Source organism: Lepisma saccharinum, chromosome 4 (genome assembly GCF_977018435.1).
Source record: "Lepisma saccharinum chromosome 4, izLepSacc3.1, whole genome shotgun sequence".
NCBI lineage: Eukaryota > Metazoa > Arthropoda > Insecta > Zygentoma > Lepismatidae > Lepisma > Lepisma saccharinum.
In genome coordinates, this window is record NC_139232.1 from 27,748,998 (window position 1) to 27,772,195 (window position 23,198).

General features: G+C 38.0%; 1 protein-coding gene across 4 annotated transcripts in view; it reads right to left on the bottom strand.

Annotated features, from left to right (window-relative positions):
• Positions 1–23,198, bottom strand: part of LOC145987119 (sodium-coupled monocarboxylate transporter 1-like) — a 138,010-nt gene that overhangs the window by 70,463 nt on the left and 44,349 nt on the right. For all 4 annotated transcript variants that reach the window (XM_083121604.1, XM_083121605.1, XM_083121607.1 and 1 more), the window contains one exon: positions 4,679–4,922. In XM_083121604.1, coding sequence (XP_082977730.1) covers positions 4,679–4,875 — 197 coding nt within the window. In that variant the 5' untranslated portion in view covers positions 4,876–4,922. The remainder of the gene's footprint in view (positions 1–4,678; positions 4,923–23,198) is intronic.

Consider the following 23,198-nt stretch of genomic DNA (forward strand, 5'->3'; position numbering starts at 1 on the left):
TTTGTGCATCAAGGTGAGTGTTAAGTATTTTCTTCTATTTTTAATGTTTAGCCAAGAAAGTTTCTTTAAATAGGGGGATACATGTTCCTTTCTGTTTAGGTTAAATATGAAACGTATACAACAATTCTGAATTTTTTGAAGTTTATAGTTTAGGCCCTGGGATATATTACTGTATACTGGAGTGCAATAGTCTAATGTGGATAGGACGAGTGTTTGCATAAGACAATCTTTAACATTTGCGTCCAGAGTATGTTTTAAATGATACAAAGATTTAAGTTTCCCCATACAGTTTTTCACAATAAATTCGACTTGTGGCTCCCAATTTAAGTGTCTATCGAACACAATTCCCAAGTTTTTGCTTGTATCCACTTCGCTTAGTGGTATACTGCCAAGAGTTGGAGGAGAAGGTGCGTTTTTGTGAAGTTTCTTAAGGGTACCATGAGTTCCTATGGTCATGAAGCAAGATTTTGATGGATTTAATTGAAGAGAGTTTCTCCGTGACCAATTTGTTATAGCATCAAGGTCGAGTTGAAGTTGGGTCATCGCATCATAGTATTTTTCTGTATTACACTGAATATAGATTTGCGAATCGTCAGCATACTGATGGTAGTGGCAATATTGGACAGCGCGGTCGAAATCAGCTACGTAAATTATGTATAGTAGTGGACCCAATATACTTCCTTGAGGGACGCCTTGTTGAACAACTAACCATTTAGAGTATGTGACTTCCGGTTCCCGATATTTCACACGTTGTTTCCTGTTGCCGAGATATGATCGAAACCAATTTAACGCGTTTCCGGTAACGCCATAGTAATACAGTTTGGCCAATAGCAATTCATGATTGATCGAGTCGAACGCTCTTGAATAGTCCAACAAGACTAACAGTGTAACTTCATTTTCATCTATTCCTTTACTTACATTGTCTACGATATCTACCAGCGCAGTGCAAGTACTATGCATTTTTCTGAAACCAGATTGAAAGTGTGGTAGGAAACCTTGAATATGTGAAAATATTTGTTCATAAATTACTTTTTCAAGTATTTTGGACATTGTGGATAGAATGCTAATAGGTCGTAGATCTTTTATTTCTGTGGGGTTGGATTTTTTAGGTATAGGTGTTACTTCGCATTTTTTCCACTCTTGAGGGAACCAACCTTTGGAAAGGGAAAGATTAATAATGTGCGTAAGAGCTTCTAAGCAAAAGGGGATGCAATACTGTAAAATAGTTAGGTTTATGCCATCATAACCGCACGCTTTTGATTTCATTTTGTTAAAAATTTTACGTACTTGTTCGCTACTTACTGGGGTAAAAAAGAATGTGTCATTGTTGGGTTGCTCAAGATACGTATGTATGTACTGCATTGTATGTACAGTAATGCTTTACATTTACTGTACTCTATAGTGTATTTAGGCCTATGCCCTTTAAAGACACCATAATAAAAGTGTTTTGTTGCTATAAACGGAGTTATAATGCACTTTCTACTGTTCTTTTAGGTTATTTCAGTTAATCTGGACTTTCATTAAACTGGTCAAATTATCCCCCCCCATTAGTCTGGATTAACGATATTTTACAGTATTAAAATTTCATTTTTATTAATCATGTTACCTAAAAAGTGTCTGATCTTGCTAGCCTGCATATCAGAATGGTCAGAATAACATGCTATAAACTCTGAGTAAGATATGGGTTCATTCACATTATGTATTTTCAGCAGTTCACCATCTCATCGTACTAATGTAGAAAAGCAACATGAAATATATGAAATTGAAAGAGAGACAAACTATACTCTATCTTCTTATCTCTGGAGCAAGGCTGCACATAGCAGCAGAGAAAGGGATAGAGTGGGCAGAGCGAAGCAATACATGCTGTTGCAAAGGCTGGTAACTGCAGTCGCTTTCGGCCCTCCACACAATCCCATTTCCATTCACGTGTTCATTGGTGGAGCCATCTCAAGTCATTACTTGCACAGAGACGGGTTTTTGTTTGCTTGCTCCAGAGATAGCCAGGACAGAGGATCACAGGTGTAGATAGGTGTTGTGTGATTTGAATCATGCTTCAGCTGCCAGTGGTAGCTTAACGACTGGGCAGGCGACTGCCCGCGGTGCTGCCCTTGGGGGTGGCAAATCCCCTTGGTTAACACCAAAACCTTATTTCTGATTACATAAGCATGGCTATTTGTTTGTTTGAGTTTACTTCTAAGTCCATTTTATGTAGGGTTACCAGACGTCCGTTTTTTCCCGGACATGTCCTACATTTGAGCATTATGTCCGGCGTCCGGGAGGAATTTTAAAAATATCATAAGTGTCCTACATTTTGAGCGTCACATAAATTTAATTAGGAAAATACGTAACAGAAAAAAATCATGCAAGTTACAAGTCTATGGACTGCGCTTCCAAACTCAATAGTGAAATCTATTTTGATTCAATCATTGCACAAAAAAAAAAAATGCCCTGCTATTAAACAAACGGGAAAACGGAAGCAATTAATGAACAAAGTTTTAGGACCACTTTCTGATAACTTCACTGTTCAATGCCTGAACAGAATTTCTTGCCTTAGGGTTTATACTGATGGAACGAGGTGTTGCCCATTCTTATTCAATATTCAATATAATTTAATTGTAAAGCAGGGGTATAGAGAACAAAGCTATTCAGGGTGTCTGCGAGTCAAGAAAGTCATGGAAGTCAAGAAAAAGTAAAGAAATAAATAAGTAGGTCCAGAAGTCAATAAAAGGGCAATACATTTTTCTTGTGGTCAAGAATTTTTGCTATTGATTGGTTGATTTAGTTTATTTTACTTCACTTTTTTGTGTCCTTTTGGCTAATTGCGAAGATGAAGATGAATGGTGGTAAGATAAGATGGATGAAGGGACAGTCACAAACATATAGGGACAACCGACACAAGCCCCACATAAGACTATACTGGCTGTGAGTCCAGACGCCAAAGCCTCGCTTGTCAGCTAAACACAGTTCAGGATGCATTAATACAAAAGCAGATCTAATTCTCTTCTTAAATTCAGCTTCAGTTTTCATCTTAACTGGCCCTTTGTTAGGGGTTTTCATGAAATAAATATTTATTTTCTTAATTACTAAAATCTAAAGCATCTGGGCAAAAGTTTTATCTTGAGCCACATCCTGCCAGCTGCCTATTGGGCCATCACATTTCTATTCCCACAGCCAAACTACAAGCTCGGGATGTGAAATTCCATCGGGAGAGGTGGTATTTCTCCCATCAACAATCTTGGCCTCTAAAATCACCCCACCAAAAATTCCCAGGGGAAGGGGAGAGTTCTTGTTATAACAACAGAAGATAAACAATTAGATTTGACTTAAAACATACTTTACTAAGGATAATATCGAAAACACACACAAAGATAGTGTGGTTGTGAGTGTTGAATGCTTTCTCTCTCCATTAACAGATCAACACCAACAACAATACACGCACAATAAAAGTAAAACAAGAATAAAAGATAACTATGAAATCTAATTGATTAATATTAATAGAAAGCAAAAATTACAAAAATTTATACATAATAAAACTATTTCAACTATTTTGTAATCTATTGACACCTTTCACCAGTTTATAAAGAAATTAGTTTTAAACTTTATAAATATCTGATATGTATAGAAGTAACATATTAATTCCTTTATATGTATATAATAATAATGTATTTTAAATATTTAGTAATTTTCTATTATATTTAATAACTTTATAAATATGTATATCATTCTATTTGTGTGTGTATGTGGATTAAGATCTTCCTCCCCCTCACCAGTCTTGAATGATTTCGCACCGTACATAAACGTGCCCCATGACCATTACCAATGTCTTTGAGCTAAATACAATGTGATAGAGTGTTCAGACATACATTTAAATCTGATATAATTTTTCCTGTGCCATTACTTTATTGATAATTCCACACAGATAAAACAGGAGCAGTGAAAATCAGGCAAAATCATAGCTGGCTCAGTAGATCAGATCAATGGCACAGTATGCCAAAGACCCAGATTCAAGTCTGGGCAAACATGCATTTTTTTTGCTTAAAGTTATGCAAACTTATTAATATCTCGGTACATAGGAAAAATAACTCTTAACTTGCAAATGATTGCCCCCTCATAGATCAAGTCATGCCTACTTAGAACCAAGCTGTACTAAGATAACTGGAATTTATTATATATTTTAGCATATTGAATTTCATATTCCAATTTGTAATAGACTCTCAGTCACAGTTCTAAATACCTGATGCTGTGAATAATTCCAAGTGTTGCACATTTAGATACTAACTTACAAATCACTGTACAGCCAAACATTTTCTATGTTGAGAAACACTAATGCTCAAGTTGGAAATTGTTACATGGGGGCATAGGTGCTCTCAGGATTTTTAATTTTTTTTAAATTTTTTCATTCCAATTATGAATATTCAAATGAAGCTTTATGAATTTATATTCTCAGAAAAAATGAAATCCACGTTATTGTGACCTCGATACCACTCCTGGATTGGGGAATTTGCTTGAAATACTTTAGGGTAGAAATGAAAAAGTGTGTTCATAGTTCAAAACAGTGAACAATGATATAGGTAGGAGAATGTTAGACAAAGGGAGGATTGGTGGTATCTTCCCATATGCTCCAACTTGAGCACTAGGCTGTTTTCTAGCATTAACCCATGCAGCACAATTTATATACCTTGCAAGCAAAGACATGGCCATGGGGAATGTCCCCATCTGTCGATTGCCCATGAGAAACTCATCGGTGGTCTTCTGCTTCCCACCAAAGCACCCGTAGTACACTCCAATGATAGCAGAAATCATCAGCATGGCAGCAAACACAAGGTAGTCGGGCCAGCCGAACCTTTTCGTCAGGTCTGGTATCTCTGGATCCATTTTGTTGGTGACGAGGGCTACTCGATCCACCTAGTTTTGTGAAATACCTGTGGATGGAGAACAACAGAGGTTATTTACATTACTTCGTTTTGAAACTTGTATAGGGTCTGAAAATAATGTAACTTTAGAGTGGAGACTGGGAAATAATTAGATTCATGGATTCATGTACATACCTCTTTCCCAGCTTTAACTTTCTAAATCTCCTGAATTTGGTTCAAATTAATTCAACTGATTCATAATGTTCTTATGAGGAATATTTCAGTTACTAGTTCTTTTTCTACTTCTGACTGATAATATATATATATGCTCTATGCCATGGAGGCACATAGAGGTGTGGATGTAAGGTCCCATACATTACCAATGTCAGTGATGTGCACTGAAGAGTAGTGAGTTTAGTAGTGATAGATCAATTGATCTCATCTTTTATATTATTATCTAATTGCAATATTTGTCGAAGCCACAGTTCATATGCAAATGCTTTCTTCAGGTGCTTGTCACCTCTGGGTATGATCAGGATATTTTGGACAAATTCAACCTGTGCTCATATATGGTATCTCTTTCTATGGCAGTTCATCCAAAATGCAGAAAGTTTCAATTTGGTAAAAACAGATATTAAAAATAAGGGACAATGTACCCCTCTCAGGCCCAACAAAATAAATTTTCAGTGAATTTCAAATATTACCTCTTTCATGCAGTGGCGTGCCCAGGATTTTCAAAAGGGAGCAGTTATGTACTCTATTTTTGGTAATCATCCCTCATTTTGCCATCTTTTCCTACATTTGACATTCATTTTTTCTTTAAAAAAAAAATGGGCCAAAGAGGGATTATAACCTCCAACAAACCCCCCTTGGGAATGGCACTGCTTTCATGTTAGTACACTAGAAACATTGTGCATTATTCGTAGAAATTCTGAAATGTTCTCGAACAATATGGATATACACAAGTACCCCAAGTAACCACCAGCGTTGGGCCAATGCCAGTTTTTACATGGAAAAGATTGGCTTTATGTTGGTTGGCAAATTGACGTTGGTCTTACTTTGGGCCAACGGTGGTTGCCAACGTTTTCTCAACCATGGAAACGTGAGTCAAAATCAGTTTTATAAACAACTTTTTAAATATAAGGCAACTTTCAGGAGAATGCTGAAAATTCTAGTGTAAAATAATTTACATGTAAAAGTCTTTCTTTTCGAATATTTCAGTCACAGCACATACTGGAAATATAATATATTTTTATTGAAAGTACAAGTTATTTTTATCTTGCAGTCATTCACCAGTCCTTTGTCAGCTACCATGGATGAAAGATGTGTTGGGAATTGCTTACTGCTTGTCTCTTTTGCTGTAGTAAAACAAGAACATTCTTACAGATATTATTGTGAAGGTGTTATGTGCAGCCTAAATTCTATGAAAGGTGGAAAACTAAGTGAACTCTATAAGGTTTTGTGCTACCACTTGAAGGTATGGTGCCTTGAAAACAATGATACCATGTGACTGAGAAAGTGCTGTGAATTTTTTTTTTCATAAATAACTTCAACTATTGTTTACATTTGGCCTCACAATAAATTATGTATATATCAGAAAACAAACCCATCAATTCTTTAGTTTTCAGTATGTTGGGCCAATGTATTATAACCATACGTTAGCCCAACGTAAAAACTACACATTAGCCCAACGTTGGAACCACAGCCAAAATGACCATTGGCCAATGGTATGTTTTTTGAGTTGGGCCAACCGTTGGCCAACCATTTTCAGTACGGTTGGCCCAACGTTGAGCAAACCACTTTTGGTTACTTGGGCAGCACTCATATGCATAACTCCCTACACCTTTCAACTGTCCACACATCCAAAACACAAAGTAGTCTAGGATTTCAAGGTTGCCAAAGGAATTCAAGAATCACAATCCAAATAAATTTAAAATGACAGTAAAGAGCTTTCTAAGAAAATATTTGTTTTATGGTACAGAATATTACATTGGTCACATTTTTCTTTAATGGACATTAATTTTTTTTATAGTATTAAATTACTTTGTAACTTGCCCTAAGTATTATTGTTTTTACATTTCTCTATATTATTGTTTTACTATTTTTATAGATATTAGTATGTGTTAATTTCTTTGTATTCAAAATTAGACATTAATGTGATAACTAGGGTTAGGATTTTGATGAAATTGCATCTTTTTTTCTGGTGAATAAGAAACCCAAATCTTTCAATATTTATATGTTTCATGTCGTGCTGAAACTTTTAAGCACTATTTGTTGGGGCATTTTTTTGCATTTTTTGCCACTATTGTTTGTATAAGTTATTTTTTGGCATTTTAAGTCATTTTTTGGTCATTTTTTTTTATTTTCTTAGTTTTCCAGAGCACTTGTGCGCTGCGAGTGCATGGGCAGCATTAATGTGAAAGGATTAAGATGAATAAATATCCTATTTTTTCATATCTTCCCTAGACAATTTAAAATATATGAAACCGCAGCTACCTTCCATCCGTCTCAGAAGAAAATAAACAACATGAATATAATGATTTCCTTACAATGAAATTCAATTGTTAGAAGTTCAAAACAGCTCGCAATTTTGCCCCAGGAGAAGAAAGTCGTTGCCCTGCCTAATCTTATCTTCAAATCTGCTCAGACCAATTGTTGTGTTCCTTGAAAGTGAATGGATGGAACGTGTGATCTGGCCATTGTCGAAGTTCCTGTTTATTGCGAGATTTTACTTTGGTGCAGTGTTCAGTAGAGCAGGTTTTCGAAGCATTGGACAAGATGCCAAAAACTAAGCAAAGTACACAGTACAAATTAAAACAGTTTGTGTCCCAGTATGGTGAAAATACGTTCAGTACAGACGGATCAGTATTATTCTGTCAGCTTTGTGGTGTAAGAGTTGCTGCGGAAAAGAAATTCACGGTGGAGCAACATGTAAACCGCGAGAAACGCAAGGCAGCTCTGAAGCAAATTCAAGATCAGAAGAGAACGGTGCAATTATTAATGGGTGAGTGTTCCTCCAAATCCTCTGTTATTTCTGAAGAACTGTGCGACGCTTTTATTTCTGCTGACATTCCTCTAAGTAAACTAAATAATCCTAAACTAAGAGCATTTTTGGAAAAACATACTGGGAAATCGATACCAGATTCTTCCACGCTAAGGAAAAATTATGTCAAGAAATGCTACAACCAAACAATGGATCAAATTCAGCAGAAAATTCATGGTAAAAAAATATGGGTGTCAATTGACGAAAGTACCGACTCACTCGGACGGTACATTGCAAATGTAGTGATTGGTACGATGCAGGAATCCGAGTCTACTCAAGTGTTTCTAATAAATTGTGAATGTCTAGAAAAAGTGAATTATTCAACGATCAGCAAAGTTTTCAATAACGCGATGCAGTTATTGTGGGCGACGGCATTCAATATGACAAGGTGTTGCTTTTCGTAACAGATGCGGCACCGTACATGGTTAAAGCAGGGAATTCTCTGAAAGGTCTGTACTCGAAAATGGTACATGTAACATGTCTTGCACATGCATGTCACCGTATTGCTGAAGAACTGCGAAGTCACTTTCCTGATGTAGACCAACTGATTGTAAACATTAAGAAGATTTTCCTCAAGTCCCCATCATGAGTGTTAGCTTTTAGGTCTCATGCACCTGATGTGCCTTTGCCACCAGCTCCTATTCTTACTAGATGGGGTACAAGGTTAGAGGCTTGTGGTTACTATTGTGAAAATTATAAAGTTGTGAAAGAAGTTGTAACCTCGTTCGACAGCAGTGAAGCATTGTGTATAAGACAAGACAAGGAAATCTTATCTGATCCCGAAATGCAGGGAAAATTATGCTATATAAAGTCCAACTTTGGCTTCCTACCTTCTGCCATAACTTCACTCGAGACATCTGGAGCTACATTGGTTGATCAAGTTAATGTCCTTAACAAAGTTCAGGATAATTTGGAAGCAGTTCCAGGTACTGTTGGAATACAAGTGAGAGAAAAGATGCAGAAAGTGCTAGGGAAAAATGCAGGATACACAATAATATGTTCTATTCGTGACGTATTGTGTGGGAAAACGTTTTCATTGCCAGACTCTGAAACCGAATTAGAACCAAGTGACATTGTATGTTTTAAATATGCCCCTATTACCTCTGTTGATGTTGAAAGGAGCTTTTCTATGTATAAAAGTGTGCTAGCTGACAATCGTCATTCATTTCGTTTTGAAAATTTACAGAAAATATTCGTTACACACTGCAACTCAAAACTGAACAGTAACCTCTCATAATTTGTCAAAAGTTGCATACTAGAGTTGCTGTAATTTGAAGTGCAAATAAAATTTTACTTTGGAATTTTTAACGGTTTTTAGGTAATTTTTAAAGTCATTTTTTGGCAATTTTTAGGTCATAAATGCATCTTTTTAAGGGCATTTTTTACGAATTTTTAGGTCATCAAAATCCTAGCCCTAGTGATAACCTATCCCACATCGAAGTGCAATTTGTACTTGTATGATCAAGTAGCATCAAATAAATAAATAAATAAATCAACAGGCAGGCTGGAAGGAGCCTTTCTAGCAGCCTTTTCAACCCCCTGAGCAGTTCCAGGTAGAGACTGCCGCCGAAAGGAAGAAAGGAAACTTCCATTTCTACTTCTCTATCACCTTATCTCCAACCTGCCAGATGCTGCAAGGTTTCAGGGACTCCAGTCTATCACCTATGGAGCCTGGATTCATTTCCTTCGATTCTCTTTCTCTTCTTCAGATGAACTAAGGGGAGTGATTACAATATTTACACCACAACAAATTTTACACTTTATATTTATATATAATAGCACGATACCCTCAGATGGCTTCAACTTTTATTATTTATTAAAATGAAAAGCGTATATTTTGTATGCGGAAAAATTACTGCAAATATTTTATTTCTTTAAGTAAGGAAGGTAATTTTAATACATAAAAAATATAACAAAGACCTCTGTCATTTTCATTTTAGGAGCATTTCTTTAAATATACTAATCTCTTGCCCAAAAGTTCAATAGCTAATCAATACATTTTGATAAGCATAAACGATTGGAGATGGTATTTTACTTTGTAGTAAAATAGTGTTCAAGTGAAAAAGTAAAATAAACATTGTGCATATTTCACAAAACCTTTTATTTTGCTGTGCCAAATTGCATTTTTGACCTTCTCACATCACTTTTCTGGTTTTGAAATTTAATCACGACAATAAAATGGTTAACGAACTCATGGAAATATGGAGGACATTCATGCTGTGCTCCAAAATTAGCGCGTGTTTAAAATTAGCTTTTGTCTCTTTCTCTCTGCGTGTGTGTGTGTGTGTGTGTGCGCGCACGCGCATACACGCTCATGTGTTAGTGTGCATAGGTGCAACCAGAAAGTTTTGAAGGGGATCATGGTGCGGCAGCGGCGTATACTCTGGGTCATCTAGGTAATCGCAGATGACCCGGCTGTATTTCTTTCTTTTTTTTTTTTTTTTTTAAAAAAAATATATATATACACACATTTCTTCGCAATATTCTTCCAAACCAATTTCGATGCATACATTTCTTTGCTTCCAGCGCGCCGCGGATGCTTCCAACCGTTTGCCGCTGAATGTCCGGGAACCTTTCTCCAGCTGGTGGAATGACGTTAGGGAATCTCACCCTGACGTCATTCCACCCGCTTCCTTTACAACCCTTGGTGAGGAGGGAAGAGAAAGAAAAGAGGGGGAGGAAACTCTGCTTCTCAGCTCAGGCGCGGCGATTCCGTGGCCAGGGTAAGCTCCTTCTGGTGAGAGTCCACCGGTCTCAACCCCTAGAGTTTGCCTTTCCCTCCGCTGGCGACCATTGACCTCCTACAACCCTCCTCCACAATTCTCTCCCGAAGGCTATGTCGTCGCTAAACATAGAAACTATTTTTTTTATGGCAGGGACATTTCTCAGGAACGGGAATTTTGGGTTCACAAATTGCCTTCTGTAAGGGAAATAGGGAAAACATACCCGGTAAAGTGCGAAGAACAGGAAAATATGAATAACATAGGCAAACCAATTCTACGCTAATTTTCACTATACATTTACTTCTGTCCTGCTGATGTCTGTTACATAGAAATTTATCAAAAGGAAGAAGCTTAAATATTGAAGATGAAGCAAACTAAATTAAAATTCAAAACTTAAGCAATTAATGCACCTATAAGCTGACTCCCCCCATTCTTGTATTTGCAAAAATAGTGATTGTTTCTTCTCTCTAATCTTCAAAAGCAGCGAGAGTGCTTCCTTCACGGAACTGAACATTTTTTAAAGGAAAAGATATAAATAAATTATATATATTTTACTTAATTGAAGTTACTATTCCACTTTTTTAGATTAACAGTGATGAAGATGAACGACTAAAACATATAAGGAACAAACACATCAGGCACGTAGCCAGGTGGAGGATTGTTTAATGAAGTGATCGACACATTACATGGTCAACTTTATGATAGATTTGGCGATTTTCATACATTGCACTTTGTTTCCCTCTTGGATTCATTTCAGTTCCCAGTGTTTAAGAGTAACTTTCCAGAAAGAACTTTCATGTCTGTATTGGAAAAATATGGTGCACACTTTGATTCTGTGAGGCTGAAAAATGAACTCACCGTTCTCTATGCATCTCAAGATCTCAATTTTACTGGGAAGCCAATTTACGAGATAGTTTCTAATATGGTAAAGAACAAACTAACTGTTGCCTTGCCAGAAGTATATAACTTGGCAACACTCATTCTCACTATACCATCCACTACAGCTTCTGTTGAACGTTCTTTTTCGGCACTCAAAAGAATAAAATCATTCTGCAGATCAACCCAAGGACAGGAGCCCGACCCTGTGGCCGAGTGGTTAGCACATCGCGCTGCGACGCCAAGGGTCCCGGGTTCGAATCCCGGTCGGGCTTGGTTGTTTGTGAATGTCCATTCATCAATTTCATCATTTCATCACTCATCCCCATCTTCGCAAATTAGCCATGAGGCACAAAACGCGAAGTAAAATAAACTAAATCAATCAATCAATCAACCAACCAAGGACAGGACAGGTTAAGTGGACTTGCTCTGCTATCAATTGAAAAGGAGTTGTAATGTATGTAATCTTCGGAACAACCCCACCTTTCCATTTCATGAATTCGTTATTGGGAAGTTCACCTCTCAAATAAGAAGACTGGAGTTCAACTACAAGTAATCGGGTCCTGGGGTAAGTTGAATTTTGCACTTAAATTAATAATGAAGGTTTCTATTTCACTAGTGCATGTCTTTCATTTTATATTTCCGTTTTTTTTTTATTTTGCTTTATAATACTGTATTGTTTTATTATTTGAAATTATACACGTATATTAAACTGCAATAATGAGAATTAATTGATTGTGGTCGCCACAATAAGACAAACATTCCCACAAAATATTCCTAAATCCCATATGGATCCTGATATAAAATGCACGGAAACGTTTGGAGTTTGATGATCAAGGGTCGGAGATTACCCACTCGTTAGAACCAGCATACGCCACTGTGGTGCGGAAGAAGTATTTTTGAATGCAATTTTTGGTAGAAAATGGAGCAAATAACTATAATGACCTTTTTTCAAGATATTTAGGTCCAAATGAGAGTAGGGGGAATTAAGACTCTCCCTGCACTACCCCCTTTGGTGCCTCTATGGACCTTGCCTGTGTAAAATGTATGAAGAAAATCGGAAGGAGGGAAAGCTTATGGCTTGGATCTCTACAGCACGGTCGAAATGCTCTCGCCATACGCGGGCGTACGGAGACCTGATTGGTTCTAGGGGCCATGTGACCTTTCCTGCCTTCCGATTCAAGGCGCTGTACTTCCGATGTAGACGACAGAAGTAGAATTCCCGGTTTTTCGCGCTCGTGCCTCTGCTCATGCTGTGTGATGCTACAATAAGCAATATTGACTGACGTATCTTTCTTTAATGACCACTGCATCGTGTAATTTATCGCAAGAACAGTGAAGTGCATTAAAAACTAAAAGAACAAAAAAGTTTTTGTCAAACAAGTTCATAAAGTCCTCGTGGTAGAAGTTCAGCCTGTGGCTGCTGTACCACCTAACCCACAAAACTATTTATTTAAAAATATATTTTTTCGTTAGTATCTAACTGCCTAATATTGTGCCAGTGGAAATGTTTAGTATTCGTTTCAAAACTCTTAACATTGTATGATCTCTTGACAAAATTATTTTAAAATGTTTATCAGCATTCTCAAGATACAGTAAACAGTGGTCTGAAACTCTGAATTACTACTAATAGGCACTGTTACGTCAATAGAGTGTACGAATGTTGGATCATCCACCCCCCTTCGTGTCAGTGTGTTTTGCACAGCGCGAGAGGTTTCCGGTTCGAATCCCGAGCCTACGAATGTTTGTTCTTTGTGAGTGTCTCTTCATCAACTTCATCAATATCATCACTCATATTCATATTTGCGATTAGCCAAAAGTGATAGAAACCGAAGTAAAATAAACCAAATCATTCAATAGTTGTATCATCCACAACAATGAAGTCTACTGTTGTTCTAAAGGCGCTTGTGATTGCGGTAGGTTTTTTAATTACTTGCGTCATGCCTTAAGGTTTCCTTGATTATAAAATACTGTTTTGCTACACATGTGTTACGTGTGGAGCAAAATACTCCGAATGGTGTGCGGTGTTTCTGACTTGAGCAATCTAATTAAAAATGGTATAGAACAACAGTGCTCCAAGCATTTATTGCACACTGAGGAATCTTATTTTCTACATAAAACAAGCATGGATCATGTTTTATCGGAACCCGGCTGACTTAATGTAATAAACACAATGAGATTGTGATTTTAAATAGACAATACATATGTTGGCTAATTCCATAAGTAAACTCTTAAGCAAAAAAAAAAAAAAAAGGCCTACCCTTCCTTCTAACTTGGCGTTCCCATCCGAAATGCTCATGCTACGCCACTGGTAGCCATGAGCAAGAAAGGGTACATCAATGACAAGGTATTTGTTCAATGGTTACAACATTTTACGAGGTACAAAACGGAAGGCAAAGTTGTCTTGATTCTTGACAATCATCTGAGCCACAAAAGCCTAGAAGCGCTGACTTTTTAGTGTACATTAAGGATACTGTTTCTTCACTCAATGTTGATCCAAATTGTACCGCACGGTGATCAAATTTGTACCTACCTAGGTACAATTCTAATCAAATTTTATCCGACTGAAATTTCGTTCTGCTGTCTACAGTAGCAGAACTAAAAATGTCATGTTATTCCAGCGTCTTTAGTAATAGGTAAACATTTCATTGGCACAAAAACTGTAATTTTGCTGTCTATTTTTTTGAAGATATATTGTATTTAATTTTTTGTGATCTAAAATGTACCACCTTACACCATTTGATTATTTAACATTCCTTTTTTATATTCAATTGCAACGGCGAGAGTTAATCTTTTATCCTATCTACAATAACCTTAGATGCAAATCATGTTTAATTTTTAAAATGAGGTTCATCCTAAATTATAATTTCCTTTCCATTGAAATAGGTAAAGTCGTTCGTCTGTATTAAAATAATACTGTTTTATGCATTTCTTGGGGGTGAGGGGGAGCCCATAAGCGAGCTTTAAATATTAACCATAATCAGTTGCTACCACAAGTGACAAGGTCACTGCCCGTCACTGCCGTATCTCGGTGGAAGTGACGTGACAAGCACCATGCTTGGCCCTCCTTACCCCCATGGTTCACCCCAGTTATACGTTATACATTGATTAGATGTTAATCCCCAGACCCGCTTTATGAAGAGACATTGTCGGAAAGATTATTACGTACTTCCTCTGATCACCCAACTGGGAATCAAACTGGGTCTCCCGCGTGTCAGTCAAACTCCATACAGCATACACCATTTTGTTTTCATATCAGCAATCTATAACATAGAATTTAATATTATTGAACAGATTTGAGCAGGACATCATATACCTACATATCTCCAAGGGATATCCAAAGGATATCTACAAATGTCCAGATCAGGATCATAGATATTATTGGTATCCATTAGACGCCCATGGGATATCCAACCTTGGATATCCGATTCTGGATACCCATAGGATTTCTCGTCCTGGATATCCATAGGACTTTCATGGATATCCCGTTCTTTATATCAAGAGAATCTCTCGACCTGGATATCCAGAGGATCTCCCGTCGGGGGGATTTCCCATCCTGGATATTTAGAGTATCTCCAAACCTGGATATACATTGGTTCAGCAGTGCTATTCATGAGATATGCGATCTCGTATGTTCACGTGTTATTAAAAAAAAAAACATACATGTTTTGATATCCGTGTAAAGATTCCTTCCGAGTGTCCAGTCATTCGCCATATGAATGTGCTGAAACTTTGTGATGCGGTCTTAATTATAACACACAAACTTCTTCCTAAGGAATCCCATCGTGTACAGGTACATTGTCTGACCCAGCAAGTCACGCATACGTGAAAATCCCTTCGCTACTATTGTGTCTCATTCGCCACACCAGTTTGGTTTGAGGACGATGTAGTGTTTAAACGTGGTAGTGAAGAATAAGTTCAAATTGGGTGCATATCTCGCTTATCATGAATATACGTGTGAAAATGCGAGGTCTGACAATTAAGTTCGCGAACTCATCCTAGGAAAAGTGCTACATACCTCACTGCTGAATATCACCTTCCAACGAAGTACTCCACTTGCACTGACGCCAGCGACTAGTCCACCATTCAAAGCAATTTCGGAACTCTTTTTTCTGGAATGGCCATAAGACCTGTCGTCCTATTGCCCTTGATTTCCTGAATGTCATCAAAATGTCTTCCTTTCAATATTTCTTTTATCTTCGGGTAAAGAAAAAAGCCATTGGGGGGGGGGGACATTCCTTTTTCATCACCAGCGATAACACGGCTCAAAACATCGTCTTGCCTCTCCAAAAGGTCTTGGAATTCCTCAACTCTCCTTTGCTTTTGTTCATCGGTGAGGTCCTTCGGGACCACTTTTCCACATACCTTTCTCATGACAAGATATTCAGTTAAGATATTCCTGTTTCTCTCTCTACCGATTATATTACTTCATCTGCTTTTCTTCTCAGTCAGCCGACGATTTTCAAGCACAATTCGATGAATTTTTTCAGGTTTTCGCCATTTCTGCTTGTTACTGAATGCCCTGGCCTCTCTTCATCAGTGACGTTTTTTCTTCCTCAGAAAAACGTTTAATCCATTTCTAATCTAATTCAGGCTCTAATTCAAGCTTCAACATTCTCGTGACGGCACACAAAAACACGCAGCAACGGGTCTCATCAAATCATTGAAAAAAATATTTAAAAATTATATGTATCGAAATTAACTATTATAACGTATTGTGCGAAATAGGAATAAGATAAAAGTATGATAATCATTCCTTTTCTTTATGCTCCCTTCCCTTCCTTTCTTCATGATCATCTCTTTTTCTGTTTGCTCTTCTGTTTTCTGTCTTACTGTCTTCTTTATTATTTTTCACTTTCCCCCTCTTCTTTCTCTTTCTCTATCTCTTTGTCCAACTCCTTTATTTTACTTCCCCTCTCACTTGGTTTTTTATTTATCTTTATCTCTCGATTCTGTACTTCTCTTCTTTTTCCTTTCTCTCTCCCTCTTGGTCTCCGTTCATTCTTTCTTGCCCTGTCTATCGCGACTTTACTTCTTAACGCCTTTGCCTTCCCCTCTTCGTGTCAGGCTTCTTTGTTTGTCCTATTTTTTCTTATCCCCTATTGATCTCCTCGTTTTTCTTCTTTCCTCACAAATTAAGCATCGACAACGAGTGTTCGCGGCAACTCAGCCGCGGTATTGTGTCTAATTTTATTCAATTAACTTATCATCAGAGTTCCAATTGCAGGAGAAACTGGGGAACTTCTCCCTAATGAGATTTTTCTTTCAGGAGCTCCGCGTTTCTAATTCGTTCTCAACTAGGGAAATAATATGTGCTATATTAGTGAGTATTTCCTTAACTATTATTCAACAAGGATTTGGAGTTTGACATGTCAAAGCACCACGGCAATAAAAAAAAAATGAAAATCGTGGAAGTATAAGCTATACCTATATCAGTGATATATTTTTTTAATGTGCTGCATATTTTAGTTAATATACCACAAATAGTACACTTCGTTTGCTGTTATCACAATCAATCAAATTATACTGACTCTATAACAAAATTGGAACAGGGATATAAAAACGTTTTCACCTCCATACCCCTCCCCGATACATGGTTTTGAATTCTAACCCTGCTTATGATTTGTATATTCTTCGTTATTATTATTTTTTGTTGCTTTTCTGCAGCGCACTCTTTCTGGCAAAAGTTTATTTAAGTCCACTTTACGTCAGATAGGTTAATCAGGACTGGATCTAGAATAAATAGAGAGATAAAGTATTATTCACTGCGCAAGGTGCCTTCACCGGGAATCGAACTCGGGAGCAAAATGACAGTGTTACCGTTATGTCACCGGAAATATTCATAGCATGAATTGGTTATGCACAGTAGCGGCGATCAGGGGGGCGTGAGACAGTTGCCCCCCACTTTTTGCCCCCGCACTATGGCCTCTTAATGCTAAGCCTTGCCTACCAAGAAAAAGTTAACTGTCCTTATACCCCCGTTGTGGTACCCAATCGCCACTACTGGTTATGTAGGTTTTGTAGAATAAGTAATAACAAAATTGTATACATGCTGTTATTAGTGTTCTTTTTAAGATTGTATCGAAACAAAATTTGGCAGTGTCTCGGTCTCGCCTCGAGTTGAAAATGCCTGTCTCGTTCTCAGTCTCAGTCGAGGCTCGTTGAGTCTCGAAATAGTTATAACATGTAAGGATCCGCCCTGGATCGTACTTGGTTCGATGGGTCTATTGAGCCTCGGCTTCACACTCAGTATCGCTTCGGGGCTTGGGTCTCCTCGGCTCAAGGTTCGGGTTATTCCGGCTTCTTCAATCCTCGATGTAAGGTCCCTCGTAATTCTAGGTCAAAGGTTCTCAATGTACTTATAGATCTTGACCAAGATTCTATAAGTAATCGACAATCCTTTTTCCCACTAGGTTCTGTCGATATTCAGTTAAGTACCCAACTTCCTTTTCTCTTTTCAGCCTCTGACCAGAGAACTGAAAATTAATCCGCGACCACAGAATAAGAAAAGGTGTTCCCTGACCAGGGACACAAACGTTGACTACTAACAGTCTATCGACCGATCCCGAATTCTGGTGTATCCTACGACAATCACAATCCTCTCAATTATATCTCCTGACCAGGGGCATAGAACCGAGAGAACATAAGCCTTCTGAACAGAAGAGCTAAGTAATTGTCCTAACGATAATCCAGAATAAACTAATTCCTAGTAGCGACGTAGAAATACGGGTGTGAAAAGAAAAGACGGTAATACGAGTTCCGTATTTATCTGGAGTTCGAATACAAAAGGCCACGGGCCACCGAGCTTTGTTGCTTATATAGGATTTCTCGGTGCCGTGAAGGATTTACCAACTTTTATCTTTACCTCAATTTTACATTACAATAAAATACATATTAATAAAATATCAAAGAGGAACATAATTAGCTATATACAGAAATTATTATTTTTACCCTTTTGTGGATATTAAACATGCAATATAATTTTAATTGTTACACTCAGCATTTAATTTGACTAGTGAGTAAGGCTTCTTCCAACTCCCCTCTCTCCCTGCAACGGCCACGCGAAAAGACAACAAAGAAAAGAAAGAAAGTTTACAACGTTAAAATGTTAAGCAAAATTTTCTTTTAAATACAGGTTTTGTCTTGCGCGGGCATAACTTTCGTTTACCTTAACGTAACTAAATTCTGATTACACCGTCTTGAAGTAAAGAATCAGGGATTAATATGATATTAGTTAAATTATTGTCCGCCAAGGGACACGACAGATATAGCGTGGGAAAGACAGCCTAATCTTTCGTCTTTTTCCCGGTTTCAACGTTTACATAAAGTTGAGTCTGCCTGGCTTCTACACAATAGCGATTGTTTTCTCGCATTGTTGTCACCGATAAAGAAACTCCAGCTCAGCTTGCTGGCAGAAAGAAACAAACTCTTTGAACTTATATTTAACATCTGGATGTATACTCTATATACGAGGTGGGTTCCACTTTTCTTGGTAATTAACCATTAACACCCAAAAATTATAAATACCAAACAAAGGAAAATATTAAGTTTATATACATCCTTGTAACGTGAACACTGCTACACGATACAAACATGAACAAGATATACAGGATGTCATCGCACAAACTTTCGCATTGTATGTATATCATGAAGACCAAAAAACAACTTTCCTTAATTACATTTGTATGTTTGACGCCTCGAACCCTGAGCCCACTAAATACAAAGCGACGGACGTTGTCACTACGCCATTGGGGAGGCCAGGTAAATTCTGGGTGTGGTATTAGAGCCAGTCAAAACATACAGAAAGAGGAGCAGCTTGTGGATGTGTCGACCGAACAATGATTGAATTTCGAGGATATTGTACACAGTATTGGGAGATGGTCCCTGTCCTATGTCATTGCGATAGTACAACTTGAAACCATTGTCCTTGGCATGGTACAGAAGCAATTCGGCATTTTCCCTCTTACTGTTGTCCAAATACTTGCATTTTCTAATGAGACTGCAGCACGAATGATGCCTACACGAGCATCCTCATCTGCGTTGTACACACCACGCGGTGCTTCTACATCATCTCACCTGCAAGGGAAATAATTTCTTGGTTGTTTTATTCATTAGCTAGGGAGTGTTCTTTCTTGCCGGCGCTGAAATGATCATTCCTACTAGTCTTGATGTAGAATCTCCTGAGAATTAAGCCCTTGTTCGTAGGAAATCCTCTGTAGCCATCATCAAAAACGATATCCCTTCCATCTGTTTTCAGAGTGAAATCTACACAAGGGATTGCAATGTTCTTGTGATTCATTGTTACGCCATGTGACTATAGAAGGAAAGTATTATGATGCAGTCGTGGATACGGGGGCTACACATTCATGCGTTAGCGAGAGTTTATGGCTGGAGCTATTGAAAATTAACCCACGGTTGCCTTGCCTCACCGTAGGCGGATTGAAAGTTGTCTCGGCATTCGGGACTAAAGCTTCAAAAGTAATCACACAGACGTATTTAAATATGAATTTTGGAGGGACTGGAATAGATGTAAACTGCTTAGTGATAAGAAATTTAGTAAAGCAGATTTTGTTGGGCACTGATTTCATGGAGGATAACCATGCAATCCTGAATTATGAGCAGCATGTTTTAAAATTAAGAACTGAGGAGGGGTACACAGAAATAGAATTTTCAACATTTAATGAGCCAGCGGCGTGTCAGGAGTTGCACAATTTCCGAATAGTTTACTCTTGTATGGAGCCTATTTGTCGTTGTGGGGACGAAGTTATGTCAACAATGGGGTGGGTCCGAATACAGGAAACGTGTGCGGGGCTGAAGGATGTAGCTGCCGGCATGAGAAGGAGCCTGCGTTTTTAGTAGAGGGAGATCAATTTTGCGAAGAAAATCACTCGGTGGTTAGGGAGAAAGGAGGACGAGAATCTTTCGAGAATGTAATGGAGGGAGATGTACACAAGGTGAATGTAATTTCAAATGAAGCTTTATACGAGAGGGACTCCGTGAATAAAGATCAGCCGCTAGATTTGTTAAGAAGGTTTGAGAGAGGGACCAAAGAATCACAGAGCCACGCGATAGAAGAAACTAGGGCTACCAACATCGAAATTTACGAGAGCGTAGAAAGGGCGCAAGGGTTGACTCCTGAACAAAGGAGAAAATTAAGAGAGCTGCTTTTCGAATATCGCGAGATATTTGATAACAAACCAGGGTTGGTCCGTGGATACGAGCATGAAATCGACATAATAGATGATAAAGCTTTCACTCAGAAAGTGTATCCCATTCCTTACCAGTACCGGGAGGATGTAAGCAAACAAATTAAGCAGTGGTTACAGTGGGGGATTATCAAAAGAGCAAAGGCACGATTCGTGAATCCACTTGTTTGCGTGAGAAAACCGGGAGGAAAATCAGTCAGAGTTTGTCTCGATTCCAGGGGTACCAACTTGAGAATACAGCCAGAATACGACTCTCCCCCTTCCGTAGTAGAAGGGCTTCAGAGATTTGAAGGGAAGAAATATATTTCTTGCCTTGACCTATCGCAATTTTTTCTCCAAATCGGCCTTAAAGAAGAACACCAGCAATATGTGGGTTTTATGTACGAGGGCATTGTGTACACATTTCAGAGACTCTGCTTTGGGTTGAAGACAGCGTTAGCGAGCGCTATAAGGTGTTTGCGGCAAGTGTTGGATGATGAAACTTGTCATTTCATGGCGGCCTACTGTGACGATATTTCTCTTGCCGATGATGATTTTTCGGACCATTTGCAGCATTTGCAAGTCATTTTTTCCAAACTGAAAGAAGCAGGGTTAACGCTAAAATTAGAAAAGTGCCAGTTTGTGAGGCAGGAAGCTTCATTGTTGGGATGCAAGGTGTCGTCCGACGGGATTAGGAAGGACCCAGAGAAACTACAGACCGTCAATGATTTTCCCAGGCCAAGGAACGCAAAGCAACTGAAGTCGTTCTTAGCCCACTTGCAGTTTTACAGGATTTTCCAGGTGAATCATTCAGAGCTCATGGTGCCCCTTCTCGAACTTCTTCGCAAGGGAGCGGCGTACGTCTGGTTGCCTAAGCACCAGGAAGCATTCGAGAAGATAAAACGTGCGTATTTGCAGGATGTGATAATCCGTAGCCCTCTCCCTGGAAAGACGCTGTATCTGGAGACAGACGCTTCCGACAAAGCTGTCAGCAGTCTGCTGTACCAGTTAGAAGATCGAGGGGGTCCTCGGCTGATTGCATGCCACAGCCGCGTCCTCAGCGACTGCGAATCGAGGTACACAATAACGGAGAAGGAGTTATTAGCTATTATTTATGGCATACAGAAAAACGCCGTGTATTTACTGGGAAGAAAGTTCACTGTCCAAACGGATCACAAGGCGCTACAATTCTTATTCACATGCAGGTTAACAAACCCACGAATAGCGAGATGGATATTGTTCCTACAGTCGTTCGATTTTGATGTCCGGTACATCAAGGGTGAAGAAAACATGGCGGACTTCTTTTCGCGTTACCCTAGCGGCACAAGGAGTGCTACCGTTCACGAAATAAAGGAGCCGCACGAGGTAATAGCGAACATACACTTCAAGCCATCGCCTGAATTGGTAGAATTCATGCGAGAGTTGCCAAATCGTCAACAAGAGGACCCTGAACTTGGGAGAATAAGAGATGAGATGTTGAAATCGGGAGATGGAAAAAAAAAAACTACGATGTTCGTACACATAGAGGTGCTGACTGTGCCAGTGACCATTATTTAGTAATTGCTAAATTAAGAGAAAGACTCTCAGTGATAAATCATAAGCAACAAAATCTAAAAGTTCTAAAATTTGATACAGGAAAGTTTACTGATGAAAGAATTAAGAAAGATTACCAAATTAAACTGTCAAATAGATTTGATGTTTTGCAGGATTTAAATGATGATGAAAATATAAACGAAGCAGACGTAAATAAGAATTGGGAGCACATACGTAATGCAATAGAATCAGCAGCTAAGGAAAGTATAGGATACCATAAACCGAGAAAAAGTAAGCCATGGTTTGATAATGAATGTCATAATCTAATAGAAATAAGAAATCAGGCTAGACTTAGGTGGTTAAATAACTCTGATGATACAAATCTAAACAATTATAATAGAATAAAGCGAGAAGTTAACCGCACGTTTAGAAGTAAAAAAAGAGATTACTTGAAAACCAAAATTAACGAAATTGAAACAAACAGCAAAAATAAAAATATCAGAGATTTATATAAAGGTGTAAATGAGTTTAGAAAGGGGTGGCAACCTAAAGTAAACTTGATAAAAGATAAAGACGGTGATTTTCTAGCTGACCCAAGCGATATTCTAAATAGATGGAAGAACTACTTTAATGACCTTTTAAATGTCCATGTAGGAGATAAATCAGAAGTGAATGAAGTACACACAGCAGAACCTTTAGTCCCAGAACCTAACTTGACTGAAGTTAAAGATGCTATTAAAAGGCTAAAGAATAACAAAGCACCTGGCATTGATTTAATACCAGCTGAGTTAATTAAATATGGTGGAAATTCATTAATTTGTCAAATTCATAAATTAATTTGTTTAATATGGAATAAAGAAGAAATCCCTCAACAGTGGAAAGAATCCATAATTGTTCCTGTGTTTAAAAAAGGTGATAAAATGAACTGCAATAATTACCGTGGAATTTCTCTACTCTCAACAACATATAAAATATTATCTAACAT